This window comes from Corvus kubaryi, unplaced genomic scaffold (assembly GCF_017639235.1).
Source record: "Corvus kubaryi isolate FWS band 111438036 unplaced genomic scaffold, C.kubaryi_AGA036_p1.0 37394, whole genome shotgun sequence".
Taxonomy (NCBI): domain Eukaryota; kingdom Metazoa; phylum Chordata; class Aves; order Passeriformes; family Corvidae; genus Corvus; species Corvus kubaryi.
In genome coordinates, this window is record NW_024581133.1 from 11,656,865 (window position 1) to 11,680,535 (window position 23,671).

A 23,671-nucleotide genomic window follows, 5' to 3' on the forward strand; every position below is an offset into this window, starting at 1 on the left:
TTGCCAGAAACACGGAGTTTTCTGGCATCCCAGGCCTGGCTCCCAGGGCAGTGCATGTTTAGGAGTTGTGGTGTGGCAGTCCAGGGAAGGTTTAAACTCCTGCCCAGAGTGCCCAGAGTCCAGGGAAGCACCCTGAGGCTGGGCTGGCTCCCGGGCTGTGGATGTGACTGTATATACGGTACTTTCCCGAAGCTTTCCATTCTAAGCTCTATTTAATGGAATCTATGCATAGTAAGTAATCAGGTCAGAGAGAAGCAACATCCCCTGTTTGAGATCAATCGCTGGCTAATACTTTATCTAGGCCACTTTATTATCTCATGCTGATTCCATTCCCATTCTCCTCCTCCTTTGTAGCGTGCACTTCAGCTGTGGTAAAAGTACGGCTCGCATACATATTAAAAACATATACCCATTCTATCTGTATGTAAATGTGGGAGACACAGCTGGATATTGCAGGAGTTTGATTTACTAATAGTTATTATCTGTTCTAGCTGTTCAGAGGCAAAGAGAGTTGCAGAAAACAAGCTAGCGCAGAAATTGCCTTTATGATATCACTACCCTGCTTTGGTAATTGTTTAAAATCTCTTCTTTAGCTGCAAGCTTGGCCTTTTCTTCAGCAGATTGTTGGTGCTTTTTGGAATTGCTGGAGTCTCTGGGCGAGGTTTTTTTTGTTAGTGCAGCATTGAACTCTTCCGTGCTACATCTGGCTGTTGAAACGAAAGGCGTTTACGTGAAGCAATTGTATTGGAAACACCGCAAGTCGGGAATGGAGCAGTTATTCCCTTATGCTTTCCTGTGGAGGCATCAAAACACAGTCTTTAGGATGCTGCTGGATTTCTCAAGGAAAGATCGGGCAGAGGGTCCAGTCACCTCCTGCACTCGATCACTTTTGCACAGATGTAATGATTTTTGTTCAAGTTGTCCAATTTCAAACACAACCACGAGCTTTCTCCTTTTAAAAATTCAAATTCCTGATGCTTCTGATGTTGGTGTTTTATTAATTTAGAAGGTTGTGTGATAAATTGTACATCATCTGTGTCAAAGCCACTGACGTGCTGGAAAACATGTTCTCCTTTGGTATTTTATTTATTTTAATGCCTAATGCAGTTTTGAAATTTCCCATTCCTATGCATCCAGCAATCCCTCTCTCCATTCCAGGAATGGCTCTAGACCGGGCACCCTGATTTTATTGGCTATGATGGGGGTTTTTCCCAGATAAACAGTAGTTTGTGTATTTAAATGTTTTAAGACATGGATCAAGATGCTAGAGACTCTCAAAAATGGGTGTTGGCTGGCTCTTCCCACATCTCCAACAACTACAGGAAATTAAAAATGTGAAGCTTTTAAGTAGCTGCATTTTAAGTAGCTGTATTTTATGAAGCTTTTTTTTAGAGGGTCTGGACAGCAGCAAAACATATTTGCAGTTCGTTGTGTTAAACCCCTGCTTTCAGCTCTCAGGAAACACTTTTATGGTTTAAACAAACAAATGGAGGATCAGCGTAATCCTGCCTGGATTTTCATCTAAACCTCCCGAATAAAGCCAATAAAACACTGGTGCTTAGGTTTGTCAGTAAAAGGGCTTTCCCCCAGCAGCGTTGGAGCAGTGACATCACTGAGTAGCCAGGCTGGGTTTTGGATGGTGCTGATTTTGGGAGAGACCAGCGGGCTCTCTGCACTTTGTTTTTCACAATCACACCCCAGAGATCTTGTGGGATGAGCTTTAGAGGTCCATAGTTGTTGTCTGCACCTATGCAGATGTTTGGGCATCGTTGCTGATCACAGGGAGCCAAGAATTTTCCCTCTTTGGCCACTTTTTTTATCCTGAGCTGGTGCAGGATGTCCCATCAGGGATGATTTGTCCAGCATAAAATTGTCTGTGCTTGGGCCTGTGATGAATGGCTTTGTTTGCAAATGTTCATACTCTCCTCTGTCACAGCGATCCCAGTCACTCACTCCATGACAAGGGGAAGTTCTGACAGACACCAAACACATGCAGATGGGAAGGAAGGGGCTCTCTCCAGGTTTCCCAAGGAAAAAAGTACAGAGCCAAGTATTCTAGCTGTTGTAAATACAGAATTGTTTAGGTTGGAAAAGGCTTTTTAGGATCATCCGGTTCAACCGTGAAATATATGTGATAAATAATAAACTGGATCTTCAATCTCTCAGTTCAGACATACAGTGGACAAGGAGTTCTGGATCAAATCCTGGACACACTGAAGGCAGTATCAAAATTTATATTGAGGCAAGGATTTCACACCAGGGCTCAGGATGCTCCTGTCACTGTGTGTTCATTATCTTCCGAGCTCAAGGTAGCTTAAGAGGAAAAATATGTGTTTCTTCAGGTGGCAGCATTGCTCACTGAGCTGAAATTGGGAAAGGTGGGTCAGGGATATTTCCCCCTCTGTCTTGCAAAAAAAAAAAAAAAGGGGGGGAGGGGGGAAGCCATCTCTGTCCTTGGGGGTGTGAGCCGTTCTTCTTTGTCACTTGAGAAATCAGCTCTCGAAATGGAGAAATACATCCTATCAGTGCCACTAACTCCGGCAATTACCCAAGAGGAAGATGGTGACAGGGTTAAGGGGTGAGCTCTGGGGTTTGAAGGCGTTACCTTCATTCCCTGCCTTCTGCACCCATTGCCATGGGATCACCCAATTCCTACAGCAAACAGGAACATCTGACTTCCCCTTTCTAACATGCCCTAGGGCTGCAAATATAGCAGCACTTCCCAGTGAAATGTGAAAAGGAGTAACTTGACTTGGCTCAAAGAGGTGTTGAAAACCTAAGGAAATTGGACAAAAACAAATTGGCAACAGCTTAGAGGGATACAGTTCATATTTTTTGGTTACTTGAGTCTCCTGGGCTTTGCAGTTTAATTTGAGCAAATGTTTCATTTGGCACTGCTGGTTGTTCAGTAGTTCTCCAGGCACAGGGACAAATATTTACATCTCACTCATTTTGGTAGCAGAATTGCAAATCTTTCAATTACTGTATATTGAGAAGTTGTGCATGTGCCTTGTTGATATTTTATGTCAGCTGTCTTCCCTACGTATTTATTTTTTAAAAATATATAAAAATAAATCTGTTTGGAGTTCCAAAATAAGACCCATATCTTTAAATCCCAGAATATTGTCCTTTCTATTCATTCCAAATCCATCAAGGAATTTGCTCTAACAGGCAACTGTTGAAATCCATGTACGATTTTTATTTGTGTAATGAAATTGGTATTTTAAATGTATTCAGACACTCTGCATAGATTAAAATGGCTGGTGCTTGTGCAGTACCAGCTACTTGTGGGTCTCTAGTCCAATTAGCACCTCAGGACACTCCTGCAGTATTAAATAAGAGTAATAATTGCCTATGAATAAGCAGAGTATAAAGCCGGAGATAGAGATATGGCTTCTTAGTGACCTGTGTGCATTATGCCTCAAATCCCTTAATCAGATTTGTGCCGCTTGATTCTTCCATCCGCAGAAATTCAGCTGGAGGATCAGGGCCTAAAGTAGTAAAAAATCAATTAATACGACTTTCTAATTTGTGCAGTTGACACAAAAAAAAAAAAAAAAAAAACCGCATATAAATAGGGGACATTTTTCTCCTGAAGAGGGGCCGTGCTGAAAGATTTTTTAATTGGATTTTCATTGTGATTGACAGCGCTTGATTATGACAGTAACTTTATTTGGCTGGACTGTTAGAGTCCCCTTGTTCAGGGTGGGTTTTTTTCTTTTTTCCCCATCAAAGGCCTTTTTTCTCCGTGGCATTCCCGGCGGAGCGGCGGAGCCTGTGAAAGAGCCTTTTAGCACCTTTGTTGCCGCCATCCCTGGTGACGATTGGGCCCAGCTGGTCGTGGGTCGCAAAATGCGCCTCTCACAAAGAGAAATCTCCCTCGCCTCCATAATTTTAAGAGCCCCAGAAACCTGTTGAGGATCAGAAGTAGCTTTAGATGTGAAATGAGTGTTAAGTATTAGTAATCGGGAGATTAGGGCCCCGGGGACAACGGGAGATAAACAACCGCAATTAAGGCAAATCTGCCAGAGTAAACAAAATTGAGCAGAAACAGATGCCCTCGCCATTTTGGGGGATTGATTGGAGGGCACCGAGGAATCGATTTTTGTCTTGTTTACACTTCCAAACCCCGGTGATAAACTAGGAGGCTAAATATTTCATAGCGCCTGATTTTAGTTAATTTTTCTCGGCTCCTCACAGTGACCAGGCCCGGCCTCACTCAGCCTTCACAGGGAGCAGCTAATTGCCTATGAAGGGCCCCTGTGTTTAAATGGGCTTGACAGGAATTTAAATTTTGTTTCAATCAACCTCTGTGCTCACAGCCTGCTCCAGTTTCTAATTTTTAAATTAAACATGGGGTTTTTTATTTATTTTTTTTTTAAGCCATGGCCTCCCCTCCAGAGCCGGCTGCTCGCGCTCCCACCCGGAGCAGCGCTCAGAACACGCAGCTTTAATCAGGCTGGAACACCAAAACACAGCCGTGGAAAAGTTCATTGTCCCATAAATGTGCATCTGCTTGCTCGGATTTGATGGGAGAGGTTGGGGGAAACACTCAGCTGGTGTAAATCGGGATGAGCATGTGCCTGCTGGGCTGGGGAGAGCCAGGTTTCCACCAGGGAAAGGCTCCCTGTTGGATTAAAATACAACTCTGAGAGTGGAAATGGTGTTCATGGCCTCGGTTGTTGTTCAGTGACCTTGGGAGAGATTCAAAGGAATTTCTGGTTTTTTTCCCAAGCCAACTAGTGGTGATATATTCTGCCTTCTCCGTGTTTTCAGCAGGGCTCTGTGCATTTATTCCAACATCATTTCATACCTGAGCTTTCTCTGCTCCTCAGATGAGGGGATTTGGCAGCGCATTCACTTCGATCATTTAATACTTTATTTAGTCCCTTTACAAAGCCTGGCAAACACAGGGATGTTGTTTTGCACTCCGTGCAGGCAGTATGTAGCCGTGGAATGCAGGATGATCGTAGTGGTACTTTTAAAAACAACTTGTTCATTTGCAGAAACTTCATCACAAAAATGCTAACGAAGTACGAGCTGTTTCGTTCTCCCGTTTTGCTTCCAGCCACATCATTTTCAGGGGTTTTTTTGCTTTTGTTAATTGTTGTTATTTGTGTGTGTGTATGCATACAGCATTTTCTTCTCCAAGGTTTGGGTGAAAAACATTTAGGAGATTGTTTCAGTTTACTTCAGCTTAGTAATTTGCTTAGCAATTTTTTTTTTTTCTCAGTAGAAAAACGTGGGGGAAACAGTTGTTTTCTTCACCCTTCTCTCCCAGTCTAGGCGAACACTTAGTCCTCATTTGAAGGAAGTGCTGTAGGGAACATTCAGTCCTCATTTGAGGGAAATACTGTATCAGCTTTTAATTCCTGACGAGCTCCATTCGGTGTCACCGAGACCATTCCTGTGCTGGAGCTGAGGACACTTCTGCAGGTGCAGCTCCATCAGCATCAGAGTTCAGGTCAGGTGTGCCTTTCTGGTGTGAATCTCTGCTCTTTGCAAGCCCCCACTCTTTCATTCTCATCACAGACAGGTCTTGAAGCTCATGAATTGCATTGATTTCAAATGAAACCATTCCAGAAGATGTGCTCCAGGCACACACCTAATGAGCTCCAGCTACTAATGGGCACTGAGGCTGCAAACCAGACCAGAGCTGGGCAAAAGTCAAACCTCTTCCATCCCTAAAATGTTGCACCAACCGTTTCACTCGGCAGATCTGCTTCTGTTGTCGACAGCTTGCTAATGGTGACAGACTCTATCAGCCTTGGGCCACTCTCCCCATTCCTCTTCTACAGCTCTTCTTAACCTCAGCAGCACTTGCAGAAGTAAACTCCAATTAGATTTCGGTTGCTTTAGTTTGTTTTAAGAGTCATAACACAGAAACTGAAATACCTTAGCTGGGAGCTGGCTCGTTTTTAGCTGAGCAGCACGAGGAATGCCAAGGACAGTTATCGGTTTAACAACAAATATCAAAAGCAAAACTGCTGTGGAAAGAATGATCTGCAGATGGGCAAATAGATTCCTCTGTGCCACAGCCAAACCCTAAACTCTGTAGTAAATTTAAGACCAGTCTATAGCACAGGAGGGGAACAAATAGCAGACCCAGGGTCCTGCAGTAGGAGGGGTTGAATAGTTTGAAGTCAGCTCCACCCTATGGAGTGGAGCTGCTCCAATTCCCACTGTTCTGACCTGAAAATTCCCTCTTGACCCTTTGTCTGGGGATGAGTTGCCAGCTTGGACACATCAGTCAAATGCACGAGGGGTCTCAGAGGTCTGGTTTGGGGTCACCAGCCGTCCAAAGCTTGGAAAAACAATACTTTAATCATAACGAGGGATCTGGATGGCTGTTTAAAAATGGAAGTTCAGGTGAGGTGTGTAGACAGTGGCTCTTCAGGTTAAGGTGTAGAGGTCTAAGTTAAGCTGTTCTTCCCCTTGGTCCATCCGCCAGGCCTGGGGACTGTTGTTATTTGAACAAATTGTGTAAATTGCAGAAGAGTTTTGGTGCCTCAATGAAACTAAACCAGCTGAAAATTGCTTGCAGTCAACTTTGTCATATAAAAATGAAAAATGCATTGGTGAAAGTCAGTCTAAAATAGATAAATAATAGGGGGAAAAGACCTACAGAAAGAATACTTCTCAAATAAAAAAAAAAGGTAAGGAAGAAATATAACTGCAAGGCTTCACTGCTTAGTTGTGTTATCCATTTATCTTTGTTTTGTATCATCTTTTCACTGTCTTGCATATCATCAGAGGGATAAAATCATTAGTGTGCTAATCTGGGTAGCCATAGTTCTAAGGCTGACCTAGGCTAATCTGCCTTTGCAATTTCAAGAACTATGTTTGACTCCTCTGAAAGTAACCTTAAATTGTAGTCTTGTAAGAATTCCAGAGCTGTATCCTTCACTCCTTCTCCTAATGAGGTTATGACCAAATGCTCATTATAATTGCTTTAGACTCCTTTTAATTTTCAAGCTTATTAATCATAAGAAGAGTTATTTAAAATTGCATAAATTAATCTTAGATTAAAAGCCCATCAAAGCCTCGAAACAATTAAGAATAAGTAGGATTTCCCTGGGGCAGCAAGTTTTATTTTAATAGTGTAGTCAGGTGGATATCAGAACATTGAAGTATGGTAGTGATTAATGTATGCAAAATTTAAATGAGAGTTTTTAAATGGCAAATCTAAATCACATATTGACCTAACTGTAGGCTTTAACTGCATTGTCTGTCATATATTTAAACTGTTTAGTAATCAACATTTTAATTACAGTGTATGTTAGGGAGGCCACGCAACAAACAAAACTCCCCACTTCCCGACATTCCACGTGGAGCTGCTGAGCAGGCTGGGCTCTGCTCTCAGCTGTGAGAGTGAGGAGGGGGCAGAAACTTCCCGGAGAATAATCAGACTTGGTTTTCCTAATGGTTATGTTGTTGTTCCTGCGTCATCTCCCCCCAGAAAACGCCACTGGTCGATGCTGAGAGTGTCCAAGGTTGGACAGGGCTTGGAGCAGCCTGGGGTAGTGGGAGGTGTCCCTGCCCAGGGCAGGGGTGGGACTGGATGGGCTTTGAGGTCCTTCCAACCCAGGCCATTCCGTGATTCTGTGATTCCATGACTCCACCCCCTGCTGCGGGGCTTTGTCTCCAGCACCCAGCCGAGCACAGGCTCTGGGGATGCTGGAGGCGTCTCCAGCGCAGCGAGCGCAGTCCTTGCCCTCAATAGTCGCTGTTCCGAGGACAGGAACAGGGAGAGAGAACTGGGACAGCAAACACTCGGTCCCAGATCAAGCACAGCCTTGCAAGTCCCGAGGAGCAGCTGGAATTTTAGGGTTAAGCTTGATCTGCGATCTGCAATCCCATTGCTGCAGGTGCCGTATGGAAGAGACAGGGAGGCTGCAGCTGACCTTGCTGCAGCTTTGGGACACCGGGGACACTTTGCAGACACACATACTGAGCTTCCCAGTCCCTGCTGTTCCAAGCACTTCAGGTGTTCACACTTTTCTTAAAAGGTTTAAAAAAACCCAACCAAAATTTCAAAAGGGAAACGAGAGATGGAGCAGCTGGATCACACTCAAACAGTGTCTTGCAGGGTCCTTTCACCCATGGGTACCTTCTGTGTCTCCGTGGATTAACCTGTGTTCAGCCTTCGGAGTTTTTAGCCCGCTGAAGCCTTGGAAGCTGCGTGGAGCATCCCCTGAGGATGCCCTGCCACCTTCTGTGCCTGTGAATTAACAATGTTTTGGGAGTCGGCAGTGAGAGTATTGGCCTGAGGATTCCTCACTGCTATTCCTGGCTGTGGGAGCCGCAGTTGGATACTGGGGATAGCTGGCACAGATAATTAGAACAGCATTTAGTGTGGCTTGTCCTTGGAGGCAGCAGCTCGAGATGGAAAATCCTCCAGCACTGGAGGCAGGGGTGGAGTGATGAAATCCTAACACATGCTGAGGTCACTGCAGGGGGACCCGGGGTCAGTTCAGGGTGGTTTTGGGTTACTCAGCACTTGGTGTTTCCAGGAGTCCTGGGAAGCTGGTGCAGCTCCAGAGCTGAGCTTTGTGTTTGTCCTGTTGGAGGTCCGACTTGTCTCCCAGTAAACATGAGAATGGGCAAGAATTTCCCCTCAAGTCCGTGCCCTCAGTTAATTACAAGAGCTGTAAATAGCACAGACACCTCAGCAGCAACGGGAGAACCAACTGGGATGTGCTGTTGGACAGCCAAGTTGGAATTTTTTGGAGTGGGAGGGGTGAGCTGCCAGCCAGGCTTTCCTGATTTAACATTTGCACTGTGGCTTTCCTTTGAACAGAGCCACCTGGAGTGGGGGAAGGCATGGAACATCGCACCTGCTCTGGGAGTATAAGGAATTTGTTGGTTTGGTCACGGTTCCCATGGAGTTAGAGCTGGCAGGGCTGGAATTCTGCTGAGGGGCTGGAATTCTGCTCAGGTGAAATGGGTGCAGAGGCAAAACAGATCCCAGGAGAGCTGGGATCTGTTCAGTGGAGAGCTGGGTCAGAGGATGCTCTTCCCATTCCCAGCTCCTAGTGCCAGGGAGGCCTTACAACTATCACCAGGAATTAGGGAGTGGCAGGGAAGGGGAGCAGCTTCCAGTTTTCACTTTATTCTTAACAGGTGCTGTGTTTTCGCAGGAAAAGCTCAGTGTTGCTGCATCTGATGCACTCAGAGCATGCCAACACCACTAATAAACTGCTGCATCGCCCTCCTCATCCCCCCTTGACAAAACTGCAGGTTAAGCAGCCAGTGAGCTTCCCTTAGAGCAGCCTGTAGCCAGCAGTGATACTTATTTTCTCTATTTGTTTTAAGCCTGTGAAGACTGTGGTTTCCTGCACACTGTCCTGATGGAGCCCTGACCAGCGAGCGTGCAATGCCCCCAGCCCTAATGTGCCATTAATGATAGGTTAATGTAGAGTATAATGTTTTTTGGACTATGGGTTCATTACACTTCTGAGTGCAAGGTCCTTCTGCAGAGCGCCCAAGGTCCCATTGCATTATATCATGCAATAAAAATACCCTTTTCATATCACACACTAATAAACTGTATTTGAAATGCTGTCTAAGGGCACTGCCATTGTCTTGATAGGCTGTGTCTGCAACAGTTGGGATCTTTTTATTGTGGGTTTTTTTGTTGTGCTGAGTTCAAAATTTTAAAATGGAATGCAGAATTTGTCTGTGCTGCTTGGTAATAAATGGAGCACAGGCCTCCAGCTGCTCAGGCTGGGAGGGTTCCTGGAAAAATAGTTGTGAAAAGGGTGGCACCATTGCAACCAAAGCAATGCCACTCATTTCCCAACCTTCCTTGCATAAGCATGAGGAATTTTCTTGTCATTCCTAATTTGCTGCCCTTCCCATTCAATCTCTCACTGTCCCAGGGGAAAAAATATAAGGAGGTGATGAGGGTTAGATCTGAGGTACTCCAGCAATATCCCTGACCCATCTGGGATTCACGTTCCTGCCCTGTCCTCATCCCTCTCGTGTTCTGTGTCCCAGGAAACACCACCCTGTCATTTTTGGAGATTTCCAAGGAAATCGGTGGCTGGCTGCCATTTCACATTGGGGGTGTGCTTTGCCACCATTCTAGGCTGGTAACTGCCTGTTTCCTGGACCTTTAAACCAGTCTCCCATTATCACTCACTTCTTTTGTGCCTGGACAGTGCTCTGAAATCCCAGGCTTTGCTTGAGGGGTGTTGTTTATGGTCTGCCTGCCCTTTGGCATCGGCCTAAACCTCCTTGGTGCTCTCCAAATACAAACATTTTATGGTCAGAGGATCCTGTTTATGGGAGCTTTGCTCTTCCCTGGATTTGTGTGAGAGGCAGTGTAAGCTGGTACCTGTGCTTCAGACTGAGGGGCTGAAGGGATTCAGGGAGCCCAGAGTTGGGGCTGTGGGTGATGATGCTGTGTCCCAGGGGGAATTTCATCTCTCCTGGACAGTTCATCCACCTGGAGCAGAGCTGCACATGGGCACTCGGAGCTGGAAAAGGCCCATGGATGTGCAGCCCTTCCCAGGGTGCCACGCAAAGTCTGTGGCAATAAGCTCAGGCTGGGTTATTATCAGAAACAAAGATTTTTTCGGCCAGAGGAGAAGGCCATGAAAGCAAATTGCTGAATTTTAGGGGTAGGTAAAATCATGGAACTTTTACCCTTGAATTATGGCGATTTAATTGACTGGGCTAAATGATTGATGGCTGGTGAGCAATGGGTTGGAATTACCAGGGCTGTGTGTTCAGGGGGGCAGTGCCCTTTTAATTTCCTGTCAGATATTTAAATCATTCACATCCCCCTCTGCGAGGAGCTCCCCTGTGAAAGAGTTAACCTGTCTGGTGGGACACTGCAACTTGAGAAATGTACCCTTTATCAAGAGAACCAGATGAGACAAGTTCATTTAAAAAGCCTGGTTTGTCATTGTTTATCTAATTTTCGGGGTTGACACACAAAATTAGGCTGGCTGACACTCACTCGTGGCCAGCCCTGGCCCTGTCCTGCCTGACCTTTCCAGCTCCAAGCTCTGTGCACTCCAGCAGCCGCTTCCCAGTGCCTGCAGGATTCCCAGTGCATCCCACCGAGCCAGGGCAAGGCACACCAGTACCAGGCCAGTAAGAAAAACCAGCTTGGTGCTGGATTTTCAACCTGTTTCCTGCTGGCTGGGCTGATTTCCAGGTATTTTTAAAAATTGGGAAGGAGGTGGTTATTGCTTTGTTGTGAACATGTGTAGGACTCTGAGGAAATACGAAATACACAGGGATGGGATCATGTGTCCCCAAAAATAAAGCTGTGCGTGCCACACCAGGCAGTGTCACCTCACCAGGAACTGGTCCCTGCAACAGAAAATGCATTTCAAGTTTCCACACATTTACCTTTTCCCAGTCTTCCCTTGCAATAAATCCCTACAGGAATATTTAAGTACAGCAGGTTGCTGGGTTTGGGTGAGAACATATTGCTCACTCCTGAAGTCAGGGCTGGGACTTGTATTTGTGGCTGAGACAGCCACCAGGATTTATTGACAGTGTCCAAACTGCTGGGGCTTTCACTGCCTCCTCTCTGAGGTGACAGCTCTGTCCTGCTGCACCAGAGCTGCCGCGGTGCAGCTGCATTGCTGCTTTAGTGGTTCGGATTTTTATCCAGGTTTTTTCCCTTATTCTATCTTCCCTCCCTGTCTCATCTCCCTGCCCCTGCTCTCCTCCATCCTTTTCAGAGGCATCTCCAGTTTAAGGCACTGCTTTCTGAGGTCTTTGTGCTTTGGGTAATGGTACTGCTCTGGGTGCCTGAAAAGGGGGGAATGTGGGAGTAGGTGCAAGTAATGACAAAATGTGGAGAGCAGGGCTGAGCTTACAGAGAGGTTTCTGAGAGAGGAAACCGCTGCAGCTGCAGTGCTGGAGACCTTGGAGGAAAACTTAAATAATTCTCTGAGACATTTTTGGGAGCTGAGCCAACTGCAAGTCCCTCTTTTGTAGTTTGTTCTGATTTTTCACTCCAAATCTTGCTGCAAAGAGGCCAAGGCCAGGTTTGACGGACTCCTGCATTATCCCCAGCTCTGTGTGGTTCTTTGATAAATGTTTTTATTGCAGTTGCAGGTGCTGCTGAGTGAGGTCAGGTATTAAAAGCAGCGAGGTGGGTTTGGCAGTAGCTTTTGGCACAGGCCATCCATGAGCACTGGACATCTTTGGGCCGCTTGTGTCCTCCTTGTTTGCGGTGCCTGACCTGAAAATGCTGCAGGTTGTGCACCAAGATTTGCAAAGATGGGTCCTACTGAGCTTCGGTGGAAGTCTCTGTTCTCCTATTCCCAATTTAAAAACAGCTCAGAAAAATCAACCACCAGATTCTGAAAATATGGGAAATCTGAAGAGTAGTTCGAAATTAAACTTATTCCTGGGGAGAAAAGTGTGGAAGCCTGCAGGTTTTGGTGGAATATCCTCACAAAACAAAGCAAGCAGGGTGAGCAGTGTGGAGGGCTGAGGCTTCATAGCTGAAATTTCATTTGGAGCAGCTTAAATGCAGGGGTATCCTGGGTGTGGGATGGCTCTGGCTGCGGGGATCTCTCCATCCTAAAGGAGATTCATGGAGAAGGCACTGGCTGGAATAGCTGGGTTTAATTGCCCCCATGCATCTGCTCTGCCCTGTCTGTGCCTCCTGATTGTTCTCTCCTGCTTCTCTGTGGTGTCCTTGGCTGTTTTGTTTAGGGCTGTGTTGGAGACAAAAGCATTTACCTTATTCCTGCACTTTTCCACCCAAAACCACCCCAGTGCTGGGCAAAACACCTTGTCCTGTCACTCCCTGCCTTGGCCAAAGTCCCTCTCCAGCTCTCGTGGATCCCCTGTAGGCCCTGGAAGGTCAGTGCACGTGAAGGATGCACAGGGCACTGTAAAAGAGAGGAATTTTAGGAGATGGCGCACCTTAACAAGCAGAGGCGCAGATTAGTGGGGGTTTTTTGGGGGTATCATTTTACCCAAACACCCTTCAGCAACTGCACAGCTGTCCTGGAAAGGGGGCTGGGTCAAAACACAACGAGAAAATGGAGTATCAACAAAAAGTAATGAGCATTTCCAGGGAGTGCTGGGCCGAGGCCTCCGCGAGGAGTCTGGGCTGCCTCCTCCTGCTCGGAGCAGGTGCTGTGGATAACACGGATGCAGGAGGAAGCTCGCTGGTTTGAATCAGTGCTTCACTACATTTTTATGGCTGTAACCACAGGATGCTCCAGTGTGGTTTTTTTTCCAGAAGGGCTGTGTTTCTCCTGGCTAACCCTGCCTGTCCCCCTTCGCAGGGCCACCCCTTCATCGTGCAGTACAACGACGGCAACACCGAGGTCGTGTCCATGTGGGTGTGCAGGATGCTGGAGGAGCGGCGATCCCAGGGACCACAGTGAGCTCTGCAGCGTCCCAAGAGCTCTTCCTGGACCAGGATCACCAGCCTTGGACTCACAGTTTATCCAGATCATGTTTTGCTCCAAATATTCCCTAGAAGCATCAACAAAATCAGGATATTTGTTGGCCGCCTTTTCACATTAAGGAATTTTCTTCCCACGTTTCTTTTGTTGCTGAGCAATTTCCAGATTATCTTCAGTTATACTGTACACAGCCTTAAAGCAAGTATTTTCTATCTCTATTTTTGGGTTACTGAATGTACTATTTCCTGACTCCAGAGTATTTTTTAACTGTTGCTCCTGTCCGAGTGTCCAGAGGGTTTCCTGAGGAGTTGGTGGCTGTCTCTGAGTCCAGGCAGCCACAAAATGCTGGGTTTAAGTGTAAAACAAAAGCAAACAGAAAAAGAGAAATACCTGGGCCTGCCCACCCTATGAGGAGGTGAGGGGTGTCAGGGAGGTCAGCATCACACCACTGAATGACGGGGAGTGCCCCTCTCTGCTCCCAGTGCCAGCTGCTGGGGATCAGGATTGCTGGGAGGGTCAAACATCAGGAGCATCCATGGTCAGGCTCTGCAGGCTGATCCCTGAACCAGAAAGGGTTTCCTGAGGTGGAAAGGTGAGGTGAAAGAGGGCAGTGCTCTGCTCTGGAGCCAGCCTGGGAGAGCTGGGAATGCTCACCTGGAGAAGGGAAGGCTCCAGGGAGAGCTCAGAGCCCCTTCCAGGGCCTGAAGGGGCTCCAGGAGAGCTGGAGAGGGACTGGGGACAAGGGATGGAGGGGCAGGACACAGGGAATGGCTTCCCACTGCCAGAGGGCAGGGATGGATGGGATACTGGGAAGGAATTCCCCCCTGGGAAGGTGGGGAGGCCCTAAATGGCCAGAGAAGCTGTGGCTGCTCCATCCCTGGAATGTTCCAGGCCAGGCTGGGTGAGGCTTGGAGCAGCCTGGGATAGTGGAAGGTGTCCCTGCCATGGCAGGGGCTGGAATGAGATGGGCTTTAAGTCCCTCCCAAACTATTGTGGATTCCATGATTCTCCTGAACAGGGAGTAAGTACCACTGAAGATCCCTGCAGGAGCTGTGGCCTCTGGCTGCAGAGGGAGAGCAGCCCCTGGAATTTGCAGAGAGCAGCAGCAGTGGTGGGGTGAGATCCTTCCGAGGAAGCCACGGGCCACAGCTCCTGCTTGTGCAGCATCCCCTGGGACTGTGGGGGCAGAGGGCCAGCACGGAGGGACCCTCATGTCCCAGGAATGGCTGCAGGGTTTTCCTTACTATCCCAGCAGCTCCTGGCTTGCCTGGAAGCCTCTTGCCTTCCTCAGCTCTACCTTGATCCCTGATTTTCATCCCTTGGAGTCGCTGCAGGGTGGCTGCAGCTGGGTCAAGCACAAGCTCCAGGTTTGCTGTTCCAGGAATGATTTCAATGTCTCTGCTGGATGTTCCCGCAACAGACCGACACAGATCGGATCAGTCCTTGTTAAGATGCTTATTAAAAGGAAAAAAACCAATAAAACACAGATGTGAGAGGCAGGTTTGGGGTGAGTGAGCTGGGTGGGAGGAGGCTGGGGTTTGTTTGCTTGTCTTTGCATTAGAAATAAACTTTTGCTAAAAAAAAAAGGCTCAGGTAGTTTATTTTATACCTGCAGCTCCAACCCTCCCACAGTTCAGTGAAATATTCCTCCCGAACCACTGCAAATCCTAAATGCTATTCTGGAAGCAGCCTGGAAAAGACTTTGTTTCCTTCCTTGGAGGGATCGTTTGTCTTCTTTTGAAGTGTAGAGGTTGCAGGCATGAACTTACAGACTAAAGTTTGTCTTAATTGCTCTGATGTCACAACCTCGCTGGCAGATAACAGCGCAATGAATGAGCCAACAGCCCCCGTTCCTCCAGGTCCTTCTGCTAAAGTGAGACAAATTCCCTCGCTGTGAGCCAGCCACGGCGTCGGCGGCGCTGCCATTTATTTATCCCTAACCGTGTGCGTTAGCTTTCCCTGGATAAAAGGGCTCTCTCTCGGATTCAGTTTAAAACTCGGCAAACCCAAGGGTTTTCCTCCTGCTTCTCCGGGCAGGGAGATCCGGAGGGGAAGACTCACCCTGAAAATCCGTGTGGGGTGGAGCTGATGCAGCTGGGAAGAATCTCCTGGCTAAGGTGCTGCCAGAGTTATAATTCACTTGCTGGTTCATCAGTGTAATCAATCCAGCTATCGGGGAACTTTGGGGCCTCCGTCACCTTTCCTCTCCCAAATCTTTGGATTCAGTGCAGCCAGGGATCTGCTCATCTGCCCCACTCCCAGCACCACGTTTGGGGGGAATAGGGCTGGACGAGAGAGCAGAGGAGGGGAGTTTGGGATTAACCAGCTCCTCTCAGCCTTGCTGGCATTCCCAGCTGAGCAGCAGCGAGCTCAGACCTTCCCAAACCACCACCTCCTGCTTGGATATGGGGTCTGGGGGTGGTTTGTCCCCACGGGAGGTGTGGACCCCAATTCCTGCCACCACCCATCAGCACGGAGGGGCACAGGTGAGGGCAAGGGGCAGTGCAGTAAATTGGGCCAGGGTTTAGCTGTGCTGGGTGCCCGCACCCACAGCAAGGTCTGTGCCCAGCCCAGGCTTGTGGGATCCAGGTGAGCCCGGCATGGTGCACCTCAACAGTGCAGGGACCCCCAAACCTGCCTGAAGGGATCCCCTGGGGTGCAGCCCCCGGGGTGCTTTGGGGCCGAGGAAATCCTACCTCAGTGCACTCAAAGATGACTTTGAGGTGGCCAAGACAGGAAACATGCCTCGGGCTCTGCCTTATGCGCAACGCCATCCTGCCCCCAAAATCTCCAGGGAGGGGAATGAACCCCCAGGGAGATTTTCCAGGCAGGGCTGGAAGTGCTGGGTGCTGCGAAGGGGCTCAGCAGTGCTGCTCTCCATGCAGGCAGGAGCTGACCCGGAGCTGGGGCGGCCTGGGGACGCTTTCCCTCTCTCCTCTTTCCTGCTGCAATGTTTCAGGCTCTGAATCGGGGCATTTCTTGGCTGGAAAGGTTGCAGGACATGCAGCAATGTTCCACCCTACAGCTGAGTCCTGCTCGGAAGATGGCATCAGGGGTGTGTAATGAACGCTGTAACTCAGCAGAGGATCCTACAGATGCAGAGTAGGGGCCCCCCCCCCCCCCCAATCCCACTCCTCATCCCAGCAGCTCATTTAGGGCTCCCCCAGCAGCCCCACACCAGTCTCACCTCCCTGTCTCCCCTCCTATAACCTCATGGGATGATTCCCATGGGAATATGGATGTGGGAAAAACGGATTATGTCCCATCTATGCCAAAACTTCCAACATTTCCCACATTTCCCGTTGCCAGGCAAAGCTCCTGTGAGAAGAGCCCGTGGAATTTTGCCTTTAAACTCAGCACAGAATTGGCAAATATTTTGTTTCTCTTATCCCGGGGCCAAACCCATCCCGCTGTCAGCATTCCAAAGGCAAAGCGTCTTTGTTTTCCAAAGAACAGCCTGAAAGGCCGGAGCTGCGAGGGGTCCTTTACCTGTGCCTGTCCCTCGGCTTAACGCCGGCAATGCGATCGCGTTAATAATGGAGAAATCACCAGAAGCAGCTCTCGGGAGCTTCATCTGATCCCTCGGATACCCGAGAGGAAAAGCAAACGGGAGGATTGAAGCTGGGAAGGGCGTGTGTGTTTTCCAGTCTCCCGGAGCTGCGTGGTCCTGCAGGGAAAGTTCACCTGGAGGCATCCATAGGAAAGGGATGCACCACGGGAGGTGGTGGCGCAGGGAGAGTGTGGGCAACATATGAAGCAAAACCTGGGAATTTGGGGCTTTGCTGGAATGAAAAAAACTCCTGCAGGGAGCAAAATCCGCTGGTGGAGAGCGAAGGCTCTGGGAGATCTACGGGAGAAGCTGCTCCGTGGTGCCAGAGGGGCTTTGGCTGGGGGCGAGGAGGGGGCGATGCCACCGCAGCAGGCACTGGCCTCGCTCGGCTTCGTGGCTCCCGCTGTGCTCCCTCTGCCCAGCGCTGCCCCCGGGCAGGACAATCCAGGAGCCGTCACATCCCACAGGAGCTGCTCCTGGGCCTCCCCCGGGAGCCGCAGCCTCGGCTGGGGAGGGACAGGAGGGCGGAGGCAGGTCAGGGACCGTTCCCGGTCGTGGCTCCGCTCTGCGGGGGCTGTCGGCGGCTGCTCCCGGGGCCCCAGGGCACACACACAGAACGGCCTCTTTGGGCAGGGAACAGGAGCAGCAAATCCCATCTCCAGGGTGCTCCAGGGGCCCCCAGGCTGCTCAGCTTCTTGGAGACAGCTCCGTGCCGCGCTGCCGTTGGGACGTGGCACCCGCAGAGATAATCACAGAGATAAACTCGGGGACACCCGCGGGGGACCCGTCCTTGCCCAGCTGCCACGGGCCGGTCCATCAGGGAACAAACACATCCCAGCTGTCCCAAGGTCCTGCAGAGGATCCAGCTGTGGCCCCTCAGGCTCTCCGGAGGGTGCCCCTCTGCAGCCCTGGCAGGGTGTTTATGGGTGACTCTGCCCGGGGGAACCAGGTAGGGACCAGCCCGAGCCCCGGGTGCTGCAGCTGGGTGGCAGCGACGTCCCTGTGGTGACAGCCAGGCCTGGGGGCAGAGGGGCTCTCCTGGGGAGGAGCTGGAGCCCACTGAATGATGCTGAGATCCTGAACGTAACCGGTATTTTAGGATAACTCATCTTCAGCATTCCCGGGGGGCTCACAGGCACCGTGGGGCAGAAATCTGGAGCGCTGGGGGGTATCCCCTGAACTTCAGGATCCCCTGAAGCTCCCCCAGCCCACCAGCACTGCACTGCCAGCCTGGACTGGGAAAACCTAACGGGGAAAAGGAAATTTAAAAATCTCCGATTACAGTATTTGGTCACATCGAATAAAAAAAGGTTGTGCAAGCTGCTCTAGTGGAAGGTGTCCCTGCCCATGGAGGTGGGGTTGGAACGAGAGGAGCTTTAAGGTCTCTCCTAACTCAAAGCAGCCACAGCGAGTCTGTGATCCTGTGCCTTTCCCGTCGGGAAGCTGCAGCCGGCGCGGCTGCCGAGGAGTTGCGCTGACCCGGGGCTGCGTTACCTTCAGCAGAGGGTACGTCCATAAACCACACGTGTGCGCTCAGGACAGGATTTATGGATTGAGCCTTCCTGCCTCCTGGAGCGGCGGCCGCCTCCCGGTCCCCCGCTGCGGCTGCTGCCGGCGCCGGGCCCGCGGTGCAAGTTCAAGGTTTGTCAGAGCCGGGGAGCCCGGGAGGTGTTTAATGGCAAATGGATGTCTGGGGCTTTTATGGGCAGGAGGAGGAAAACTTCCCCGCGGCCGAGGCAGAGCGGCCAGGCCCACACGCAGGTGAGTGCGGGTCCATCCCGGAGGGAGCCCGGCTGGCCCGGCACGGCACAGGCGGAGGGAATTGCTGCCCTCGGCTCGTCCCGCTCCATCCCTGCGAAGGTGTTTGGTTTAACCTGCTCAATAAAGTCGTGTCTATCGATCCCGCACGCCGCGTTCCTCTGCAGCCGCACGGCCGCTCCGGCCCAGGGAAATCGGGAAGGTTTTGAGCCGCAGGGATGGTGCGAGGAGGGTTTGGGTGGCCAGAGAGGCGAGGGGCAGGGGACAAGGTGGCAGCAGCTGCGAGGGTTGGACAGCGAGGGGCCTGAGGCAAACTGGGGAGAGCCCGGGGTTGTGTTGTGGGTATGCAGAGTGTGAGGGGCCAAGGGAGTGGTCATGGTGGGAGAGGTGGTGGCCGTAGAAAAAGGGGGTGCACGGTGGGAGCCGGGGCACACAGAGAAGGTGCATCGGGGCTTTGGTCAGGTGTGCCCAGCTCTAGGAAGGGATCCCGGGGCGCACCGAGAGGAACCCCCAGGCTCCCCGGGGATCGCAGGGCAGGAGCCGCGCACGGTCCCGGTGCTCCCCCCGCCCCGCGGGGGCTCAGCAGCCGGGTCAGGCGGAGTGTGCCCGGCCTGCAGAGAGCCGCCGCCCGCTCCCTTTGTCAATGTCCAGTAATTAAAATGTCACCGTTTAATTTTCAGGCCTCTCGGAGCAATCTTTTCCTAATAAAGAGTCTAATCGAAACGCTCCTTCCCCCGCCTCGGCGGGCAGGGCCGCGGAAGAGGCTGCGGAGGTGCAGAGCCGCCGCGGATCGATGGAGAGAAGCCCGGATTGATCGGCCTCTAAAATTAAATTTATTGGGGTCATGGTTTTATATGGTGCTGATACAACTGTTAAATGGGGAACATTCATTTCCAATAGGAGGCGTTTATTAAACTTCCACTGAATTAGACCGCCGTGATTTATGTGGCAATCTCGGCTCAGCCCTCCAGGAGCGCGGGGCCTTCCGCGCCCGCCACGCGTGATTATTTATTTATACACCCGTGACACGGCTCCCTAAGTTTTAACCTAAATTATCCACCGGCTTCGGCTGCCAGCGGCACCGGCCCGGGGAACGGGGAAGGGTGAGGGGTCCCGTCGGGGCGCAGCGCCCTCCCCGCCGGCCGCGGCCCCTCCGCGCCCCCCGGCCCCGGGGTTGTCCCCGGCGGGGTCCCCGGTTTGGGGGGCGGCGGCGCCCGCAAACGTCCCGGCTCTCGCGTGCGGCGATCGTTGAGCGTTAATTAGAAATTCATTACAATTAAAAGCCGCGCGCACACGCCTTAATTACATCTGATTTTTAATTCCGAATCCGTGTTTACACAGTAAGCGAGACGTACCTCCTGATTATCCCCAATACTCTTTATACTGTACTAATTATGTAAATTAAACCTAATTAACTGACAAAAACTGCAGTCAATTCAACTGTTAAAAGATACGGCGACTGCGAGGAGTGGGGCGCCGGCGGGGAGCGCGGCCGGGGCGGCGGGGCCGGGGTGGGGCCCGGGGCTGTTCCCCGCCCCGGGGCTCCGCGCCGCCGTCGGGGCGAGCCGGGGGTCGCCTCCGCCGCTCCGGGCTCCGGCCGAGTTCTGCGGGCACCGGGGCAGCGGCACAGCCCGGGCACGGCGGAGGGGATCGGGGCAGAGCCGCATCCTCCCGGAGCCCCCCCTCTCCTCGCGGTACCGGCTCGGTCCGCGCGGCCGCCCGCTCCCGGTGCCTCGCAGCCCGGCGTGGCCTCGCAGCCGCTTCCGCAGCTCTGCGGGTGTCGAACGCCGTGGGAACACCCGGAACGCGGTGGCGAGCGGGACAGCGGGGCTCGACCCGGCGCGGGAGCGTCTCACCGCGCTCCTACCTCCGTATGGCTCGAGGAGCGAGGGCTGGGGAGGATAAATAATTAAAAGGCGAGGAATAATTACCGGCTCGGGTTGCGATCATTGCGGGAAGGCCGCGCCGCAAGGCCCGGCCGGCAGCACCCGGTTCGCGTCCCCCCCGACGGGGCGGCCCGGGGGGAACCGCGGCCGCTGTCCCGCGTGGGAGCGCGGCCGGGGCTCGGTTCAGCCGCGGAGGAGAAGGGTGGCTCCGCACCCGCGCTTCGCTCTGCGGCGGCTCCGCCGCATCCTCCCGGTGCCGCTGGTGATGGCGGGGAAGGAAGGCGCGGGGGCAAACACAAAAGTGATAGCTGGGGGCTATCCGCGCCGTTATTAACTTCTGTGTGATCAGTGTAATTACGCCGATCGCGGCCGGACGCGATGATTAATTACAGTTTAATTAACGTGGCCGTGACGAGCGCCGCATGCGGGAACCCAACCCGGGCAGGGATGCGGCTAGAGGCCCCCGCCACGCTGGCAGAACCGGCGGACACCGGAGCGCCGGGTCCCCTAAACCGCCCCGGTGTCGGCCGGTCCTGCCGGTGTGGCGTGAGCCCCCGTGGGGAACGAAAAACACGAGCTCGCCCCCCTCCGCCCTCTCCTCCCGGCAATTTCGTTGCCGCCCAATGTCCCCCCCCTCGGCCCCGGTACCGCTCCCGCACCCGCGCCCCGCACCGGAGCGCGCATCCCGGCTGCGAGAGGGATGCGCGGTAGCAGCGCATCCCCGATTTCGATGGGGTCCCTCCGCCGCTCCCCCCGGGCTCCTCTTTTCGTTACCGCCCGCTCCCCACGCAAACTTTCAACGAGCATCGCTCCCCCCGGGATGGCGGCACCGCGGGAGGCGGGCGCGGGGGGGGGGACACGGGGGCGCGGAGCCCCACGCAGGTGCGGCGCGGGGCTGATCCCCGTTCTTACCTCGGGCAGCCCCGGGGGGGCCCCCCCCGGGGGGGGCCCCCCCCCCCCCCCCCCCCCCCCCCCCCCTCCCGCTCCCTCCCCGTTCCGCCGTGCCTTAAAGCCGCGCCGTGATTGACTGGAGCGCATCGGTGATTGACGGCGGCGGGGTCCCGGAGGCCGTTAATGTAAATATGCTGGTGCTAAGTGGGTGTGTCTTCCCGTTATTTTAGCTGTCACCGGATCAATGTGCAGCGTCTCCAAGTACGGATCCGGATCCTCCCTCGGTGGCGCGGCTGGTCACTCGCTCTTGTTGCATCTCGCCCGGGCGGACGCGGCGGCGGCGGGGCGGGCGGCGGCCCCGAGGCGTCGGTGAAGGGCGCGCCCGCTGCCCGCCCGCCCCGCGCCCCGCAGCTTCGGCTGCCCCGGGAACGGGCTCGGTGCGGACGGGCCCCCCCGGCCGATGGCGGCCCCGGCTCCGGGCTGCGGCCCCTAGTCCCGAGCAGAGCCTGCACGTCCAGCCGGGCTCCGCGGCGCGGTGAGTGCGAGCGGGCGGCGGAGGAGGGGATGGGGATGAGGTGGGGGGGGGGGGGGGGCGGAAAGCGGGGCGCGTTTTCGGGAGTCGCTCCCCGTTATTTTGTGTAATTACCACGGAAGCGGCTTAAGCACCGGGAGCCTTCCCAGCTAAGCCAATTTGCCTGGCTCGCTGCTGCCCTTCTGCTACGTGCGGCGGGTGCTGCCCGCCCCGGCCCCTAATCCGCCCGCGCCTAATCGCCTGCCGGGGACACGACAAAGGGGCTCCGGGCCACCGCGCCCGCCGCTCCGCTCCGCCCGCGGGCACCGAGCGCCAAGTTTGGGCCCGCCCGCTCCGGCCCGGGGCTCGGGCCCCCGGGACGCCCTGGCCGCATCCTCCGGCGCGTTTCGTTGGAGCCCGCCCGGAGCCCGCCGCAAACCGGCACGGCACGGCCCGGCGAGCCGGCACAAAGGGAAGGGACGCGGCACCTCCCGGGGACTCGGCGAGGGAGGAAGCGGAGGTGGTGACCCCCCCCAGGATGCCCTTGCCCCGGGCTCCCGGGGCCGCTCAGACGCGGGGCCGCGCCCGGCGGGCGGATGCGGCGGCGCTCGGTACCGGCGGCCGCGGCGCGGGGGATGCGCTCCGGCCCCGCCAGACCCCTCCGGTCGGGGAGGGTCCTGCGGCAGCGCCCGAGGGGCTCCCGGTCGGGGCCGGTGGCGCCGAACGAGGAGCGGCTGGGCCGCGCGGCGGGGATCGGCCGGGCCGCGGAGCGGGCCCCGGGAGCGGCGGGCCGGGAGCGGCGGCGGGGCCCCGGGAGGGCCTCTAACCTGCGCCTTTCCCCGATTTTGTTTTGCAGGGGCGTTTGGGGGGGGAATGGAGGCGATCGCCAGTCAGATGGGAAATGGGAGAGATGCAAGCTCCTCCCCAAATTCAAAGCAAGAGCTGCAGCCGTACCAGGGCTCCAATACCCTCAAGCCCAACCAAGTGGGTGAGACCTCCCTGTACGGCGTGCCCATCGTGTCCCTGGTCATCGACGGGCAGGAGCGGCTCTGCCTGGCGCAGATCTCCAACACGCTGCTCAAGAACTACAGCTACAATGAGATCCACAACCGGCGGGTGGCCCTGGGCATCACCTGCGTGCAGTGCACGCCGGTGCAGCTGGAGATCCTGCGGCGGGCCGGGGCCATGCCCATCTCCTCCCGCCGCTGCGGCATGATCACCAAGAGGGAGGCGGAGCGGCTCTGCAAGTCCTTCCTGGGCGAGCACAAGCCGCCCAAGCTGCCCGAGAACTTCGCCTTCGACGTGGTGCACGAGTGCGCCTGGGGCTCCCGGGGCAGCTTCATCCCGGCCCGCTACAACAGCTCCCGCGCCAAGTGCATCAAGTGCAGCTACTGCAGCATGTACTTCTCGCCCAACAAGTTCATCTTCCACTCCCACCGCACCCCGGACTCCAAGTACACCCAGCCCGACGCCGCCAACTTCAACTCCTGGCGCCGCCACCTCAAGCTCAGCGACAAGACGGCCACGGAGGAGCTGTCGCACGCCTGGGAGGATGTCAAGGCCATGTTCAACGGCGGCACCCGCAAGCGGACCTTCTCCCTGCAAGGGGCGGCCGCCGGCGGGCCCGGGGCCGGCTCCCCCGCCGCCAAGGCCGCCCTGCACCCGCCGCCGCCCGCCGGCCCCG

General features: G+C 53.5%; 2 protein-coding genes across 3 annotated transcripts in view; both read left to right on the forward strand.

Annotated features, from left to right (window-relative positions):
- MAP2K5 (mitogen-activated protein kinase kinase 5) overlaps positions 1–13,766 on the forward strand; it is a 120,056-nt gene extending 106,290 nt beyond the window's left edge. For both annotated transcript variants that reach the window (XM_042039142.1, XM_042039141.1), the window contains one exon: positions 13,269–13,766. In XM_042039142.1, coding sequence (XP_041895076.1) covers positions 13,269–13,370 — 102 coding nt within the window. In that variant the 3' untranslated portion in view covers positions 13,371–13,766. The remainder of the gene's footprint in view (positions 1–13,268) is intronic.
- Positions 13,767–21,663: 7,897 nt separating this feature from the next.
- SKOR1 (SKI family transcriptional corepressor 1) overlaps positions 21,664–23,671 on the forward strand; it is a 5,559-nt gene continuing 3,551 nt past the window's right edge. The window contains exons 1-2 of the mRNA XM_042039590.1: positions 21,664–22,011; positions 22,844–23,661. Coding sequence (XP_041895524.1) covers positions 22,861–23,661 — 801 coding nt within the window. The 5' untranslated portion in view covers positions 21,664–22,011; positions 22,844–22,860. The remainder of the gene's footprint in view (positions 22,012–22,843; positions 23,662–23,671) is intronic.